The sequence below is a fragment of the Dama dama genome, chromosome 26 (assembly GCF_033118175.1).
Source record: "Dama dama isolate Ldn47 chromosome 26, ASM3311817v1, whole genome shotgun sequence".
Classification (NCBI taxonomy): Eukaryota; Metazoa; Chordata; class Mammalia; order Artiodactyla; family Cervidae; genus Dama; species Dama dama.
Genome location: NC_083706.1, coordinates 44,108,040 through 44,124,442, shown reverse-complemented (window position 1 = coordinate 44,124,442; position 16,403 = coordinate 44,108,040). Strand labels below are relative to the sequence as shown.

The window sequence follows — 16,403 nt, the reverse complement described above, 5'->3', positions numbered from 1 at the left end:
AACTGTCAATTGCCAAATTCCTTCCCATCAGAATGTAAACTCCCTGAAGGACAGGACTTCTGTCTTTTCAACCATGTGTCTTCAGAACTTAGCACCAGAGCCAGGGTGGGGTGAGAGACAGGACTCAGGTGCAAAATTTAAGAGGATGCCAAAAATTTCAGCAACCAAGAAAAATACTAACATGATGCAAAATTCTAAAAAATAAAAATGAACGCAGAAAACCATGATGAACTATCAAAAATGTCACATAAAGAGAGGATCAACTCAGCATTTGCAGGATTCATCTTGATCCCCGCGTTGCTTCACAAAGGACTTGATAAAAATTTAACTGAGCACTTCAGTGTTGCATGCTAAGTCTGACTTTGCGACACCATGGACCCTAGGCCACCAGGAGTGGGTTGCCATTTCCTCTTGGGGGCGGGGCGCGGGGGGGGGGGGCGTAAATCTTCCCCATCCAGGGATCGAACCTCTTGTCTTCTGCATTTGCTTACCACACGGGCAACTATTAACTCTTCTGGAGGCTGCAGAAAGGTAAAAGAGAGAAAACTGCAAAAGACAGGAATTCGGACACTCGGGAGCTTACATCCTTTGGCTTCACTGTGTTCTGACCAAAAGTGAAACTGGGGAATGCAATGTCACCACTTAAACGCACAAAGAATGAAAACTTCAGCATGACACGTGCGGTACAACTTGCTATAGAAGACTTAGCAATGAATACTTCCACCCTTTCTCCCATCACTGGAAAATTATGGCCAAGGGCCTTCAGACCCAGGACAGGCTGACTCATTCATTCATTCATTGATTCTGGAATAGGATTACAGTGTGTGTCTGGCACTTGAAAAGAAACGAAACCCGGGAGAGTACAGTAGATATATATTTAATAAGCTTAAAAGTCCGTGATTAAAGCAAGGTGGCTGAGGAACAATGGTCGAAAATTTAAAAAAAAAACACGCTTACAAAAAAGAAGCGACGGTCCCAGTCTCATTCCCTCTGCAAGGGCCCAAGGAGATTCAAGTCAGTCGGGGTCTCCCGCCACTGTGGCAGGACCAGCTCCGCGCGCCGGAGGGACGCGGCCCCACCCACCGCGGCCCAGGGCTCTCCGCCTCCCTCGCCCCCTGAGAGAAACGCGGGGGACCCCAGCACGCAAGCGCCAACCCGCCAACTCCAAGGCGGCCGCCCGCCACCAGCGCTTGCGCGAAAACGCTGAGCAGGGGGAGGGGCGAAACTAGGAGGCGAGAGGAGCGCGCCTAAATCCTAGAGAGGCGGGCTAAGCCGAGCTGGGGGGAGGGTTCGTCTTCCGGAAAGTCTGCATTCTCGTACAGTGAGGAGTCGCCGCTCACCAAACTCCCGCTTGAGAAATGACCGGAGGAAGTCGGCCGCGCTCTGCACCCATCGGAGTTCCTCAGACACAAGCCGGAGCCGCCTTCAGGATGAAATTAGGACCCGCCGGAGGCCAGTCCCTCAGACGGAGGAGAGCGTGGCGGGAACGCGCATGCGTGGTAGGAGCCCTCCACGTGCGGCCGAGCCGAGGCCTCCCCGCGCTCCGAGGCCCCGCCCCCAGCCTCCGCGTCTTTCCGGACGAGCGGAGCTGGCGAGGGAGGAAGGAGGCTGGGCCTGGAGGCTCGGCCCCACCTCGGCAGCCTCCCATTGGGCGCGAGTGAGGGGACGCCCTCCCGCCGCCCTCCCATTGGATCGCGCGTGCGAGCGGCGCGCCCCATTGGGCCGTGCGGATTTGGGCACCAAATTCAAAGATTTTAAAAGTACCAGCTGGCGCCTTTTGGAAGATAAGAGCTCTGAGAAGCTGGCTGCCCGCTCTCCTCTCGTGGCCGCAGCTCCCTCACCTGAGGCCGACCCCTCTGTTGCCCCTGGCATGAGCCGGCGGCCCTGCAGCTGCTCCCTACGGCCGCTCTCCGGTTCCTGCCGCTGCAGCTACGGCGCCCCGACAGCCGCCGGGCGCCCTTGCCCCTCGGACGGTGGGTGAGAGGAGAGGGTGCGAGCGGGAAGGCGCGCCTTCCAGAAGGGGTGCCCGGCGGGGGAATGACGGTGGCGGGGTAGGAGGGGTTGGTGGGCAACGACCCGGACCCGACACCCTCACGAGTCCGGCCGTGCGGTCCCTCGCTGGGCCTCGGGCGGGCGGGCGACGGTTCTCCCGGGACCCAGAGGAAGAAGGCAGGGGGGAGTCCGGAGAGGGGAAGCAGAGGTCCCGGGACAGGATGGCCGGCGCACCTGGGTCCCGCCGTGCCCGCGAACCGGGGCGCCAGGCCCCCCAGGGAGGTGCGGGTCGGGGCCTCCGCACCCTGGGCAGGGCTGCCTACCTCCACCCCGCGGGCCCGGGCGCCAAATGCCCCCTGCCGCCCCTCCCCCACCCCGGAGTCGCGGAGCTGACAGGGCCCGCGAGCCAGCGGTCCTCGGGGTCCAGCCGGGTGCCCGACCCCTCACTTCAGCGCCCCTTCTCCACGCCTGCCCCGCACTCTCAGGTCGGAAGTCAGTCCTCCCAGGTTTTCGCCACCTCAGTCTTCCTGGCGGGCGCGGGAGATCGTGCTCGCTGTTATCTCCCGCCTCCGCCGGTCCGCGCCCTGAGGGCCACCCCTCCGACCCCTCGGGATTTCCAGGGTCTCCCCTTCCCCAATCCCCGCCAAATGGAGGGACCCCCTCTCATCGGGTCAAGGCTCTGTTGGGGATGTCCGAACAAAAACGTTGAATTTCTCCTTTTTCCCCCCTTGAACCCAGTGAGTGACTCAGTCTCAAGGCCTGGACTGAAATGGAAGGAGGGAAAAGGACATTTTTAATGCAGAAACCCCGAATTTGTCCAAATGTAGCTGATTTTGAAGAATTTGGGAAGAAGATATGAGAAGTGAAGAATTCGTTTGGTTTGGTTTTTTTCCCCTGTGCTTCTGGAGACGCAATCTTTTATTCCAGCTCTTGGGTGAAATGGAAGGCACCCAAATGAACGCTTACTTTTATCCTCTTTGTTGCTGTCTCTTACAGAGACCCGGCTACATTCATTTTATTTTAGAAATTGTGAAAAATTTTAGAAGTTAACAGCTTGATGGTGTATATTTGGTAATCACTGAAAGACGCTCCTTGCTTTAGAAAAGGAATCTAGAAGACTCAAAAAATATTTTAACAGGTTAAGTCTCTGTCTAGAAATCCCTGACTCATAAAACCCTCTGAAATTCTGGAGATTGGTGGCTTTAAGAAGGATTTTTTTGGTCGCTTAATTCCAGTTGTCTTTACTACCTTGCCCCTCAGGAGAGTATTTGCTGACCCCCAGATTTTTTTCTATATTTGAAAATTTGAGAAAATGAAATTAAAAAATCTCTTGCATTCAAATATTTCTGAAATAGGCTTTTCTAAAATATTCTCTTGGGGATTATGACTGATTTTTGCAGTTTATGGCAACAGGTCTTAAGGCTCTTTTAAAGGAATAGCCATGCCTCATTGATATTGGGCACATGCTGGTTATCTTGTAGGTACTGGAGGTTGTAGTACTTAAACATTTAGCATTGGGATAGCTGTAAAGATTTTTTACCTTTAAGCACTATAGTCTTTTTAACTATTACAGTTTATTATGAAATGTTAAATCTACATTGGGAAGTTAAATAGAAGTTAACTTTGTACAGTTAACTACCTAATACCACTTTTTCATGATTGGACTATTGAGTTGGTAAATAAGAGGTTTTAAAAATGCAGTGGTGAATCTTTACCAACTCCATAAGGTAGATATTATGGATATAGTATATCTCCATTTTAAAGAAATTGAAAGACTGATTCAATGTTCTAGGTCACAAAACGGCAAAAGGCTGAGCAAGGACTTTCATTTGAAGTTGGATTTGATTCCTAGGGAAAAACATAATCTGAGATGCATAAATCTGTGTAGAATGTATTTTGCCCCTTTGAACTTGTTCGTGATTTAAATATAAAGAATATGAAGTGTTTGGCTTACAAAAATAACACAGTGAAAATAGATTCTGTTTATTAAACTATATGTTACGGAAACTCTGCCATGCATTTAGTCCAGTTTGGTTTTCTTACCTGCATTTTATACATGAGGAAACAAGCTTTAAGAGTTAACTTGCTCGGTTTTTTGTTTTTCACCTGAAATGCTCATGATTTAAACCCAGGGTATTCACAGCTAATATAGTATATCACCAACCTCTGTTGACTTTACCCTTCTGAAAAGATCTCAGATCTATTCAGTTATCCTAGTTGCCCTGCGGTCATCCTAGTCTTGGGTACCCAACTCTGGACTCCTGTGATAAGCATTTCCAACTAGCCTCCCTACTTTCACTTGTGTTGGATTAGCCAAGAAGTTTGTTTAAATTTTTTCACAGCAGAAGTTTTCAAGTTTTTCCAGTGTCTTTTGAAAAACCCCAACGAACTTCTTGGCCAACCCTATACCTTCCTATTAATATAATCCAATATTTTCCACAACCGGCAATCATTTGTTTATTTGTGTGTCTGTGTGTTAGTTGCACAGCCATGTTTGACTCTTTGCCACCTCACAGACTGTATCCTGCCAGGCTTCTTTGTCCATGGGACCATGGGATTCACCAGGCAAGAATACTGCAGTGAATTGCCATTTCCTTCTCCAGAGGATCTTCTCAACCCAGGAATCAAACCCCGGTCTCCTGCATTGCAGGCAAATTCTTTACTGTTTGAGCTATAGGGAAGTCCTAGTGTGAACCTGATATCTCACTTAGAACCCCTCAGAGGCTCTTTATTACAAGAAGAATAAAAGCCAGTCTACCCTAAAAATCCTATAGCATTCTATACCTCTTCAGCATTAATTTTCAATCCTTATCCCCCTGTTGGTTACTGAGTCACTGCCCTGCAGGCCTTCCTCTTGAAAGTTCAACACTTTTCCTTCCAGGGTCCACCTTTGTCTGGATTTTCACAAGGCTTTCAAGATACCAGGATTTCACCTTCAAAAGAACTTCTGTGGCTAGTTTCTTTCCTTCTCAAGACTCTGTCACTAAGTAGGCATTGGGTGAATGAAGTGGCAGAGCTAGACTCTTTGTTGTTCATTTGCTCACTTGTGTCCAGCTCTTTGCGACCCCATGCACTGCAGCACACCAGGCTTCCCTGTCCTTCACTATCTCCTGGAGTTTGCTCAGATTCATGTCCACTGAATCAGTGATGCCATCCAACCATCTCATCCTCTGTCGTCCCCTTCTTTTGCCTTCAATCTTTCACAGCATTGAGGTCTTTTGGGTCAGCTGTATGCATCAGGTGGCCAAAGTATTGGAGCTTCAGCTTCAGTCCTTGTAATGAATATTCAGGATTGATTTCCTTTAGGATTGACTCTTAACCCTCATCTTTCTGATTAAAGAGGCTCTGAACTGTGAGATTTATATATATATACATATATATATATATGTATATATATACTTTTTTAATGATCCTTGTGACTCAGCTGGTAAAGAATCCACCTGCAATGCAGGAGACCTGTGTTTGCTGGTTTGGGAAGATCCCCTGGAGAAGGGAAAGGCTACCATTCCAGCATTCTGGCCTGGAGAAGTCAACGGGGTCGCAAAGAGTCGGACATGACTGAGCGTCGGCTGAGTGTCTTTCACTTCACATTCTACCTCAGTTTTGAGCACGTGTTTGGAAATGTTGGAAATTGTTGACTTCTAAACAATTATAAACTAGCTGAATCATTATTAACTCTGAAATTAAGGAACTGTCCATATTCTGAGAACAATGTTGAATGAAAGGGGTTCTGTAGGATAGTCTTCCAGTAACTGAGTTGTAGAGGCAGCAGAGGAAGAATGCCTTTGAAAAGAATTAAGTTTCTAAAATATAGTTTCAGGCCTCTTCCCTTTAGGATATTCCAGGTGGTGCTAGTGGTAAAGAGCCCGCCTGCCATTGCAGGAGAGACAAAAGATGGGGGTTCTATCCCTGGGTCAGAGAAGATCCCCAGGAGAAGGGCATGGCAACCGACTCCAGTATTCTTGCTTGGAGAATTCCATGGACAGAGGAGCCTGGTGAGCTATATAGTCCATAGGGTCACAAAGCGTTGGACACGACTCAACATGCCCGTTCCCTTTAGGGAACTAAACAAAATAAAACATGTGTCTTTGTTGGTGGCTTCTTTATCTTCAGATAACATGTGTGGTCTTAGCTAAATCATATTTAATTCCTTACTTGATGCAAAAATGAGAATCTCTTAGAATTTTTTACCCTTTTCTGAGTACAAGGGAACAGCTCAGAATAATTTGTTCTAGAGTTAGGGTTAATTGGGGTAATATTTATGTCCCTAAACTTTTAATTTAAACCTAATTAGAAGAAAGTTTCTATCTACAAGGTGTCCTTTAGTGCTTAGAAGTTCTGTTCTAAGTAAAAACAGTAAATTCCGTATGAACAGTTTACCAATGTTTAGTACAGACTAAACATACTGACTATACTTAGGTATATTTACTTATAGGGTAATTGTTATCTACCTGTGATTGGTTTGCAGGAGGTATAGTATAGTAGATGGGGGAGTACATTAGAAGCATATACGATCCATATACTCTGCCTTCAAAAATGCTAAGCAGTTTTCTTAAACCCATCTACTATAATCCGTCCCAGCCACTACTGCCTGCCAGAAATCCTAATCCTTTAAAGCAGCAGTTCTTAACTGAGAATGGGGGAGATTTTGCCCCTGCTAACTTCCCCCACTCCAGTATTCTTGCCTGGAGAATCCCATGGACAAAGGAGCCTGGTGGGCTACAGTCCATGAGGTTGCAAAGAGTCAGACACGACTGAGCGACTAACACACACACATACACAGCTTCCCCCTACTCCCAACATTTGGCAATAAATGGTTGCTGGAGACATTTTTTATTGTCCTGCTGGAGGAATAGCGGCTGCTAATGGCATCAGATAGCCACAAGTTGCTAAACATCCTGCAACAGACAGGACAACCCCCAGCAAAATTATCCTGCCCCAGAAGTCACTAGTGTGGTTAATTCGTGCCTGTGTGCTTAGGCAAATTCTAAACCCCTAGTGGTTAACTTACAAATGATTAAATTTATTGGCTTTTTAATCCTTTCTCTAAACTTCTATAGATTTTGTGGTTAATTATTATAAGACTTATAATTGTTGTTTAGTCGCTAAGTCGCGTCCAGCTCATCCAGCTGTTTGCAACCCCCCTGTTCTTAGCTATTCCCAGAGTTTGCTCAAGTTCTTATCCATTGAGTTGGTGATGCTATGTGGCCATCTCATCCTCTGCTGCCCCCTTCTCCTTTTGATTTCAATCTTTGCCAGCATCAGGGTCTTTTCCAATGAGTCAGTTATAATAATTACTAACATTTAATATATGTAAGTTTTTTGCAACTTTTATCAGAACTGTTTTGACCCTTATACATTCCGTCTTCCATTATCTTAACCATATTTCTAGAAGTATTTGATTTCTGTAAGGATGTCTCTTATCTCAGGCCCCACTCTTGATGCATCATATTTCCTTATTCTATAAGCACAGACTATTTGTTAAATAGTCCCTTTTGTCACTATTTTCTACTCAGATATGACTCTAAATGTCAGATGGTATAGTTACACCAGATTTAAAAGCAGACTGTACTGAAGTACTCCCTCGAGAATAAGATGTATGTACTTATTAAGTTTTAGTAATATTTTCTCACATTATACTTTGATAATTTCATAGCTTATTTCATGGGAAGTTCACAGTGCTGAAAGAATGCAAAGTGATTAAATCTGTATCCCAAATTTAAAGAAGTAGTGATATGTGGAAATTTTTGCCATCAGGCATAATGTTCTGTTCTTTTTGTAGGTTGTAAAGAAGAAAGTTCTACTCTCTCTGTCAAAATGAAGTGTGATTTTAACTATAACCATGTTCATTCTGGAATTAAACCAGTGAAGCCGGATGACAGTAGAAGACAAGGTTCCTACACTACTGCATGTTTGGAAGGTTCTTATAAAGACTGCATTAAAGACTATGAAAGGTTATCGGATGTTGGGTCCCCAGTTGTGAGCCCCAGGATTGTAGAACTTGAAACTGAAAGCAAGCCATTGCATAACAAGGAAAATCAACGCATACAACAAACACTTGATAGTTCAAATGACATACAAGAACTAGAAACCAGCGGATGTTATGAAGACAGTGGCTACTCTTCATTTTCCCAACAAAGTGGCCTCAGTGAACATGAAGACAGTAGCCTTGCTCTAGTGGAAAGTTTCAATGACAGTCCACAATCCTGCCTTCTACGGACGCAAAGCCCAGACCAATATCCCAACAAAAACTTGCTGCCAGCTCTTCATTTTGAAAAACTGGTTTGTTCAACGTTAAAAAAAAATTGTAAACGAAATCCTAAAATAGATTGGGAGAAGCTGAAAGAATTTATATCCAGTGGAAATTTTAGACTACAGAATATAATTGGTAGGAAAATGGGCCTCGAATGTGTAGATATTCTCAGTGAACTCTTTCGAAGAGGACTCAAACATCTCTTAGCAAATATTTTAACACAACTCAGTGAGATGGACTTAATCAAGTAAGTATTGTTTCTCTGAGTGTATGTATTAGTATAATCCATGAGCATTTTTGTTATATAGCTCAGCACTACCAGCTCATGCAAAGATAGTACTGTAGTCTTGCACTGTAGTTTTAATTGAGGTGATGAAAGTATGCGTTACTTCAAATTTCATATTATGCTAGTGACGGCTATTTCTATTAGGTCAGGATCTTTGTTTCTTTTGGTTCTGAAATTGTTCATATGTAAGCTACATCTTTTGGTCATAACTATAAAAACAACAGCCTAGGAGTCTGTTGTATGGGTCCAATGGGAATTTGATTTTTGTCACGCTTGAAAATATGAAGTAATTATTTCTGTTCTTTTTAGACCATTTTCAAGTTTAAAAGTGATAAAAATGCAGAACCATACACATGGGTCTGATTATGACTATTTCTTAGAAACCTTTTACTGACTGCCCTTTCTTCCTTATCCAACCAGAGAAAACCTTTTAGGATGAGATAACGGAGAATTAGGGCTTCCCTAGTTTGGAGAAGGCAATGGCAACCCACTCCAGTACTCTTGCCTGGAAAATCCCATGGACCAAGGAGCCTGGTAGGCTGCAGTCCGTGGGCTCGCTGGGAGTCGGACACAACTGAGCAACTTCACTTTCACTTTCACTAGTGGCTCAGTGGTAAAGAATACAACTGCCAATGCAGAAGACTTGGGTTAGTCCCTGGGTCAGGAAGATCTGGAGAAGGAAACGGCAACCCACTCCAGTATTCTTTTTTTTTTTTTTAATTGGGGGCTAATTACTTTACAATATTGTAGTGGTTTTGCCATACATTGATATGAATCAGCCATGGGTATACATGTGTCCCCCATCCTGGACCCTCCTCCCATCCCACTCCAGTATGCTTGACTGGGAAATCCCATGGACAGAGGAACCTGGCGGGTTGTAGTCCATGGGATTGCAAGAGTTGACACGACTTAGCAACTAAACAACAATTGAGAATTAAAATGATTATCCAGAGTATTGGATTAGATTGCCTCCAACTTGGTTCATTTTTGGCTTTTTGCAAAAGTTTTAAAGGTACTCTTTGTTACTTTACACAGGTCCATGAAATATAACTGAACCAAAACAGGCACAAGTATTGATTTTTATTATTGACTAGCTTCTTGAGGGATAATCAACATCACAACATTTTTGTTAAAATGGATTTTTTAAATTGATTTCTACTAGTAGCAATGTGTCAAATGTTTGAAATTTGTCTAATGTTAATAAATAGCCATATACACAATGGGGTTTCTGATTTGATATTTGTGGATATTGTGAAAAAATGAAGTGTTCGGGTTCCTAAGCCTAGATCTACTTAGAATTGATGTTGAACTTTTTAAAAGGCGGCGGTGGGGGGGGATTCTGTAGAACCCTGGCCCCATTTTAGACCAGTTAAACCCAAGTGACTAGGCATGGGCCATCCTTAAATCTCAAGTGCATGCCACAGGCAATTCTAAGTATAGTCAGGTTTGAGAAGAACTGCTAATAGAAATTTCTTTTTTGCACTGGTTGTGTTTCTGTAATATATTCATCTTAGCCTTCATGGTGCTTAATTGTTTCCTTTATAATCATTTACTTTTCCAGTGTGTCTAAAGTGAGCATAACTTGGAAGAAGATTCTGGAAGATGACAAGGTGGCATTGCAATTGTACAATAAAGCAATACAAAGAATTACTGTAAGTCTTTGCAGTTGTTTTAATTTTAAGATATAATAGCTCTCTACCTTTGAAATGGGAGAGGGAAATAGTAAAGATAACAGATGATCTGGAAATCTTTTACATTCATAACTCATTAAAAAAATTCAAAGATAAAGGGGCTGGGATTTTATCTGTTACAAAGTAGTAAAGTTATCTATATTTAGAAGATTTTTAATGTAGGAAGGGAATTCATTCACTTTGCAAAATACTTAGTAACTTTGGAGATGTTTCTGAGAATAAAGATCAACACACAATTAAAATTTCAGACTTAGGAGTTGGCAGACTAAGGTCAAGTGTTGCTTAAATTCTCCACGTTCAATTTCTTTATCTATAGGCTGATAGTAATAAAAAATTTTCTTCCTCAATAGATTGTTTTGAATCCATTCATAGCACTGATGTGACGCTTGAACGTGACTATTGCCATCTACTGGTGGGTGGAAAGAATGACCTTTTGTTCTGGTGGTTGCTAAGTTGTTAAGTCACTTCAGTCGTGTCCGACTCTGCGACCCCATAGACGGCAGCCCACCAGGCTCTGCTGTCCCTGGGATTCTCCAGGCAAGAACACTGGAGTGGGTTGCCATTTCCTTCTCCAATGCGTGAAAGTGAAGTTGCTCAGTCGTGTCCGACTCTGCGACCCCATGGACTGCAGCCTACCAGGCTCCTCTGTCCATGGGATTTTCCAGGCAAGAGTGCTGGAGTGGGGTGCCATTGCCCCATCCGTGTGCCATCTCCGTGTTCTGGTGGTAGTGCTTTATAAATCATGTATTAAATGCTGGGTACTAAGTATGTAAAGTTGCTTTCTCACAGTTTCTGATTTGTAGTTTCTCTTAGTAACTTAGTTGTTAGGCTTTAAATGTTTGAACAGTTGTGGGTGGCTGTGCTTTAAGCACATGCACGTAAATTGAAGACAGGAATAAATCCTTTATATTCTCATTTGCCCTTTTTTACATATACAATTTCTGATTATTGAGAATATAGGAGGATATTTTTTAATCCTATTCAAACTTTTTTTTTTAATTAGGAAAAAAACATTAAGTTTTCACCACATGCTTCGACCAGAGAGTATGTTTTATTCAGAACTCCTTTAGCATCTGTGCAAAAATCAGCAACCCAGACTCTCCCCAAAAAAGATGCTCGAACTAAGTTACCTGATCCAGGTGATCAGAAAGGTTCTACTTACAGTCGACACAGTGAATTCTCTGAGGTAATTTTTTGTTTATCAGTAAATTGGAAACATGATGTATTTATTGTTAAAAGGATTTAGAGTAAGAAAACCATTTATGACTCAAGTAATCAAATTAGGAAAGTACACAAAGATGTCTTTCTATGCCAAAGATAATAGATATTATTTGGCATTGTTTATGACAGTGGTGTTGATCTCTAATTTAGAAACACTTAAGAAAATAAGGAGAGACCTTGAAGTTTCTTCTAAAACTTAAATACTACATTTCACAATTACTGCCTTTGATAACTGAGGAAGAGAGCTAAGCAAAAAGTCAATTTTATCAGGCACTACATAGATAGGGAAACATGGTAACTTTCACAGCTATGTAAAGTGAAAGTGAAGTGAAGTCACTCAGTGGTGTCCAACTCTTTGCGACCCCATGGACTGTAGCCCACCAGGCTCCTCCATCCATGGGATTTTCTAGGCAAGAATCCTGGAGTGGGTTGCTATTTCCTTCTCCAGGGGATCTTCCCGACCCAGGGCTTGAACCCGGGTCTCTTGCCTTGCAGGCAGGTACGTCACCGTCTGAGCCACCAGGGCATCCATAGCTATGTAAAGGTAAAAGCTATATGATGTGAAAGGTTTCTTTTAAAAAGGACTAGAGCTAGTGGTGAAAGAGCAGCCAGCTCCTGGTTTCCCAGGAGAGGTGGCATTGATGTGGGAGTGGCATTTATGAACAAGAGCATATTTGTAGCATTAAGCAGTAACCACTGGGTCAGCTGACAGTGGTCTGTTCCCCCATTGAGCAGTAAGCTCCTGAAAGGCAGGAGTTGTGTGTGACGTTGGTGCTTTATACATGTATTGGGGATGTGCCCTTGTTTTGACTAGCTAAATTACATTCAGTTCTTAGTAAAAATATGTGTATGAATTTTCTTTCTAGGTTGCCAAAACTTTGAAAAAGAATGAAAGCCTTAAAGCCTGTATTCGCTGTAATTCACCTGCAAAATATGATTGCTATTTACAACGGGCAACCTGTAAACGAGAAAGCTGTGGATTTGATTATTGTACAAAGTGTTTGTGTACTTATCATACCACCGAAGACTGTTCAAATGGCAAGCCCCTAAAAGCCAGTTATAAAATGGGTCCTTTGCCTGGTACTAAGAAAAGCAAGAAGAATTTACGACGATTATGATTGCTTATTACATCAATTGAAATTGATCATGAAGGTTAGTTAGAAAAATGTTAGGTTTTAATTTAAAAAAATAAAAAACATGATGTTCAATTTTATGTTGAAATCAGTGTAATACATGGGATTTTTCCCCCTCAGTGAAAAAAGAGGGTACACAGCTTCTTAAAATATTTTACAATTTAATAGTGAAAAAATTTAAAATTCTCAATGTAAATCAGAAAATATAAATATTTTAAGAAAAAAGGGGAAACTATGATGATTGTGATTCAGAGATAAACTAAAATTCATTCCATTTTATGGTAAAGGAAGACCATGTCATTTTACCTAGACAGTCTTAAAAGTAAATCTTCTTTACCATCCATTAACAGATTATTTTATTTGCTTTGCCAAATTAATAATATCTATTGAAATATCAACTTCTGGTGTCTTAATGTAAATGTTTTGTCACCTTTGTTTAACCTCTTTTAGAGTGTATTTCCCAAAAAAGTATCCTTTGTGAAGTTTTGCTTGTTTTCCTTCTTTATAAGTTTGTATGTTTTAATATTTTGTACATATGTAAATATTTCTGTATTTTTTATGTCAGAGTAAGAAAATAAATGTCTTTTGTATATATGTAAGTAATTTTTTTCCTATTATGAATAAAATTGTTACAAGCTTGATAAATAACATGAGTCTTTTATGTAGGTAAACATTTAAATCTTAGAAACAGCTGAAGAAGCTGTAGGAGACTGACGTGTGGAAAGGCCTTGAGTGGGTCTTTGTCTCCTTATTGGGAACCTTGTGAGATTATTGTTCAGTCACTAGGTCCTATCCAATTCTGCAACTCCATGGACTGCAGCATGCAGGGATCCTTTGCCCTCTACTGTCTCCTGGAGTTTACTCAAATTTGTAGAGTTCTATATTCCACTTTCAATTTTCTCACCACCCAGTGTCTTAGTGGAGTTGGGTCTTGAAATAAGCATCTTAGGATGGTTCAAAGCAAGACCATAAAACACACTTTGGGAAATACTGGTGTGTGTGCTCGTTCATCACTTTTTCACTCTCTTCTTTCACTTTCAAGAGACTCTTTAGTTCTTTTCTTTCTGCCATAAGGATGGTGTCATCTGTACATCTGAGGTTATTGATATTTCTCCCTGAAATCTTTATTCCAGCTTGTGCTTCATCCAGCCTGGCATTTCTCATGATGTACTCTGCATATAAGTTAAATAAGCAGGGTGACAATAGGCAGCCTTTACCAATTTGGAACCAGTCCGTTGTTCCATGTCCAGTTCTAATTGTTCGTTACCTGCATACAGGTTTCACAGGAGGCATGTCTAGTGGTTTTCCCTAATTGAAGCCTGAATTTTGCAATAAGAAATTCATAATCTGAGCCACAGTCAGCTCCAGGTATTATTTTTGCTAAGTGTATAGAGCTCCATCGGCTGCAAAGAATGTAATCTGATTTTGGTATTGACTATCTGGTGATGTCCATGTTTAGTTTGTCTCTTGTGTTGTTGGAGGAGGGTGGTGTTTGCTATGACCAGTGTTTTTGATTCAGATTACCTTGATTCATCTCAATCAATGGGCTTCTCAAAGGCTTAAGGGCTTTGACCTTGATCTCAGCAGAAAACCAAGATAGAGGATTTATCTTAAAGGGGTTTATGGGTGTGTCTTTCTAATGCAATAAAGTCTCCAATGAAGTTAACAATGGTTTTCTTAAAGGAGCTTTGTAAAATCAACAAACAAAGCATTAAAGTATGTAATTTGACACACACATGCCTGAAGCCATCACTTGCCAGATGAAGGTAATGAATATTACCATTTTTTCCTGCCCATTTGTAATCCCTCCTGTTAGTCCACTGATCTGTCACTGTAGATTACTTTTCCTTTTCTAGAATTTTCTATAAGTGAAATCACTTTGTACTGTGCAACTACTTTCAATGAATATTACTTTGAGTTTCATTCATTTTGTGTGCACAATAATTCATCCTTTCTCTTAAATATACTGTCAGATATGCCAGTGTGTATGTATGTTCACCCTGGTAGTTGGATGTTTGGATTTTTCACCCATTTTTTTGCTACCAAAAATGAAGGTGTTATAATCATTTATACACAAATCTTTGCAAGTTGTATTCTTTAGTTTCTCTTGGCAAATATCTAGAGGGGCTCCCCTGGTAGCTCAGCTGGTAAAGAATCTGCCTGCAATGCAGGAGACCCCAGTTCAATTCCTGGATGGGGACGATCCACTGGAGAAGGGATAGGCTACCCACTCCAGTATGCTTGGGCTTCCCTTGTGGCTCAGCTGGTAAAGAATCCACCTGCAATGCCGGAGACCTGGGTTTGATCCCTGGGTTGGGAAGATTCCCTGGAGAAGGGAAAGGCTACTCACTCCAGTATTATGGCCTGGCCTGGAGAATTCCATGGACTGTATATAGTCCACAGGGTCACAAAGAGTTGGACACGACTGAGCGACTCTCACTTTTGCTTTCCAATATCTAGTAGTAGAATGTTTGGGCTATATAGTCATTATATGTTTAACCTTTTGAGAAAATACCAAAATGTTTCCAAAGTGACTACTGTTTTATTTATTTTTGGCTGCACTGGATCTTCGTTTCTGTGCTTGTCCTTTCTCTCGGTGCGGTGAGCAGGGGCTACCCTTTCTTTGCGGTACACAAACCTCTCATTTCAGTGGTTTGTCTTGTTGCAGAGCAGGATCTCTGTGGCACACAGGCTCAGCAGTTGTGGCTCATGAACTTAGTTGCCCCTCAGCATGTGGAATCTTCCCTGATCAGGGATCAAACTTGTCCCCTGCATTGGCAGGTGAATTCTTAACCATTGGCCACCAGGGAAGTCAATGAGTACTATTCCACATTCTCACAAGGAGTGTTTGAGCGTTCCATTTACTTGATGTGCTCATCCGCACACGGTGTAGTCTGTCTTTAATTTTAGCCTTCAAATGTGTTTGTAGCAGTATCTCATTGTGGTTTTAATTTACATCTCCCTGATGATGGTTGCCATTGTTATTTGCCATCATACATTTTCTTTGGTAAAGTGTCTATCAAATCATTTGTATGTTATTATCGATATTTGAGAGTATACACTTGGTACAAGTGCTTTATCAGAGTTTGTCTTGTCTTTCATTTTCCTAGTGTCTTTGGAAGAGTTTTTATTTTTGATCATATATAAATTATTAATTATTTGTCTTTAATACATCATGCTTTGAGTGTTACATCTCAGAAATTTGCCTAACCTCAAAACACTATCTGACATAAATCACAGCAGGATTCTCTATGAACCACCTCCCAGAGTAATGGAAATAAAAGCAAAACTAAACAAATGGGACCTAATTAAGCTTAAAAGCTTTTGCACAATGAAGGAAACTATAAGCAAGGTGACAAGACAGCCTCCAGAATAGGGGAAAATAATACCAAACGAAGCAACTGACAATAAATCTCAAAAATATACAAGCAGCTCATGCAGCTCAATACCAGAAAAACTGCCCAATCAAAAAATGGGCCAAAGAACTAAACAGACATTTCTCTAAAGAAGACATACAGATGGCTAACAAACATGAAAAGATGCTCAACATCACTCATTGTCACAGAAATGCAAATCAAAACCACTATGAGGTACCATCTCATGCTGGTCAGAATGGCTGCTATCAAAAAGTCTACAAACAAATGCTGGAGAGGGTGTGGAGAAAAGGGAACCCTCTTACACTGTTGGTGCGAATGCAAACTAGTACAGCCACTCTGGAGAACAGTGTGGAGATTCCTTAAAAAACTGGAAATAGAACTGCCATATGACCCAGCAATCCCACTGCTGGGCATACACACCAGGGGAACCAGAGTTGAAAGAGACACGTG

The 16,403-nt window shown here is 42.1% G+C and overlaps 1 protein-coding gene across 2 annotated transcripts; it reads left to right on the top strand.

Annotated features, from left to right (window-relative positions):
* Positions 1-1,332: 1,332 nt before the first annotated feature.
* Positions 1,333-13,209, top strand: FBXO5 (F-box protein 5). Of its 2 annotated transcripts, XM_061130390.1 has the most exons (5): positions 1,333-1,973; positions 7,775-8,492; positions 10,093-10,183; positions 11,226-11,408; positions 12,310-13,205. In XM_061130390.1, exons 1-5 carry the CDS (start codon positions 1,493-1,495, stop codon positions 12,559-12,561), a joined length of 1,725 nt encoding a protein of 574 aa, XP_060986373.1. In that variant the 5' UTR covers positions 1,333-1,492; the 3' UTR covers positions 12,562-13,205. The 2 variants fall into 2 exon arrangements, with proteins under 2 accessions (XP_060986373.1, XP_060986374.1); XM_061130391.1 differs by lacking the exon at positions 11,226-11,408 and having other exon boundaries at positions 12,310-13,209.
* The last annotated feature ends 3,194 nt before the right edge of the window (positions 13,210-16,403 follow it).